We start from the raw sequence: 327 nt of genomic DNA, 5'->3' as shown, positions 1-327 counted from the left end.
ATGATGATGATGATGATGGTTTTCTTTCTATAGATACAATAGATAAAGAAATAATAGAACATGTAGTAAGATATTGTTGCTGCTGTCTCTCTCCTGTTGCTGCTTTTTGTGGTGGTGTATTGGCGCAAGAAGCAGTTAAGCTATGCGGTAAATACACCCCAATAAGGGGTTTCTTTTATTTAGATGCACTAGAAACAATACCCTCACCAGAGCTGCTGCAGCTGCTGCAGCAGCAGCAGCAGCAGCAGCGAGAACAGCGACAGCAGCGCCGTCAACAGCTGCAGCAGCAGCAGCAGCAGCAGCAGCAGCAGCAGCAGCAGGAGGAAG

General features: G+C 47.1%; 1 protein-coding gene across 1 annotated transcript in view; it reads left to right on the top strand.

Moving 5' to 3' along the window:
* Window positions 1–33, top strand: part of EMH_0043950 (ubiquitin-activating enzyme e1, putative) — a gene marked incomplete at both ends in the record, with an annotated part of 1,073 nt that extends 1,040 nt beyond the window's left edge. The window contains one exon of the mRNA XM_013495905.1: window positions 3–33. Within this exon, the coding sequence (XP_013351359.1) occupies window positions 3–33 (31 nt within the window). The remainder of the gene's footprint in view (window positions 1–2) is intronic.
* Window positions 34–327: the final 294 nt, after the last annotated feature.

Source organism: Eimeria mitis, genomic scaffold (genome assembly GCF_000499745.2).
Source record: "Eimeria mitis Houghton genomic scaffold, Emh_scaff1811, whole genome shotgun sequence".
Classification (NCBI taxonomy): Eukaryota; Apicomplexa; class Conoidasida; order Eucoccidiorida; family Eimeriidae; genus Eimeria; species Eimeria mitis.
This window is presented reverse-complemented; position numbering and strand designations above follow the sequence as displayed.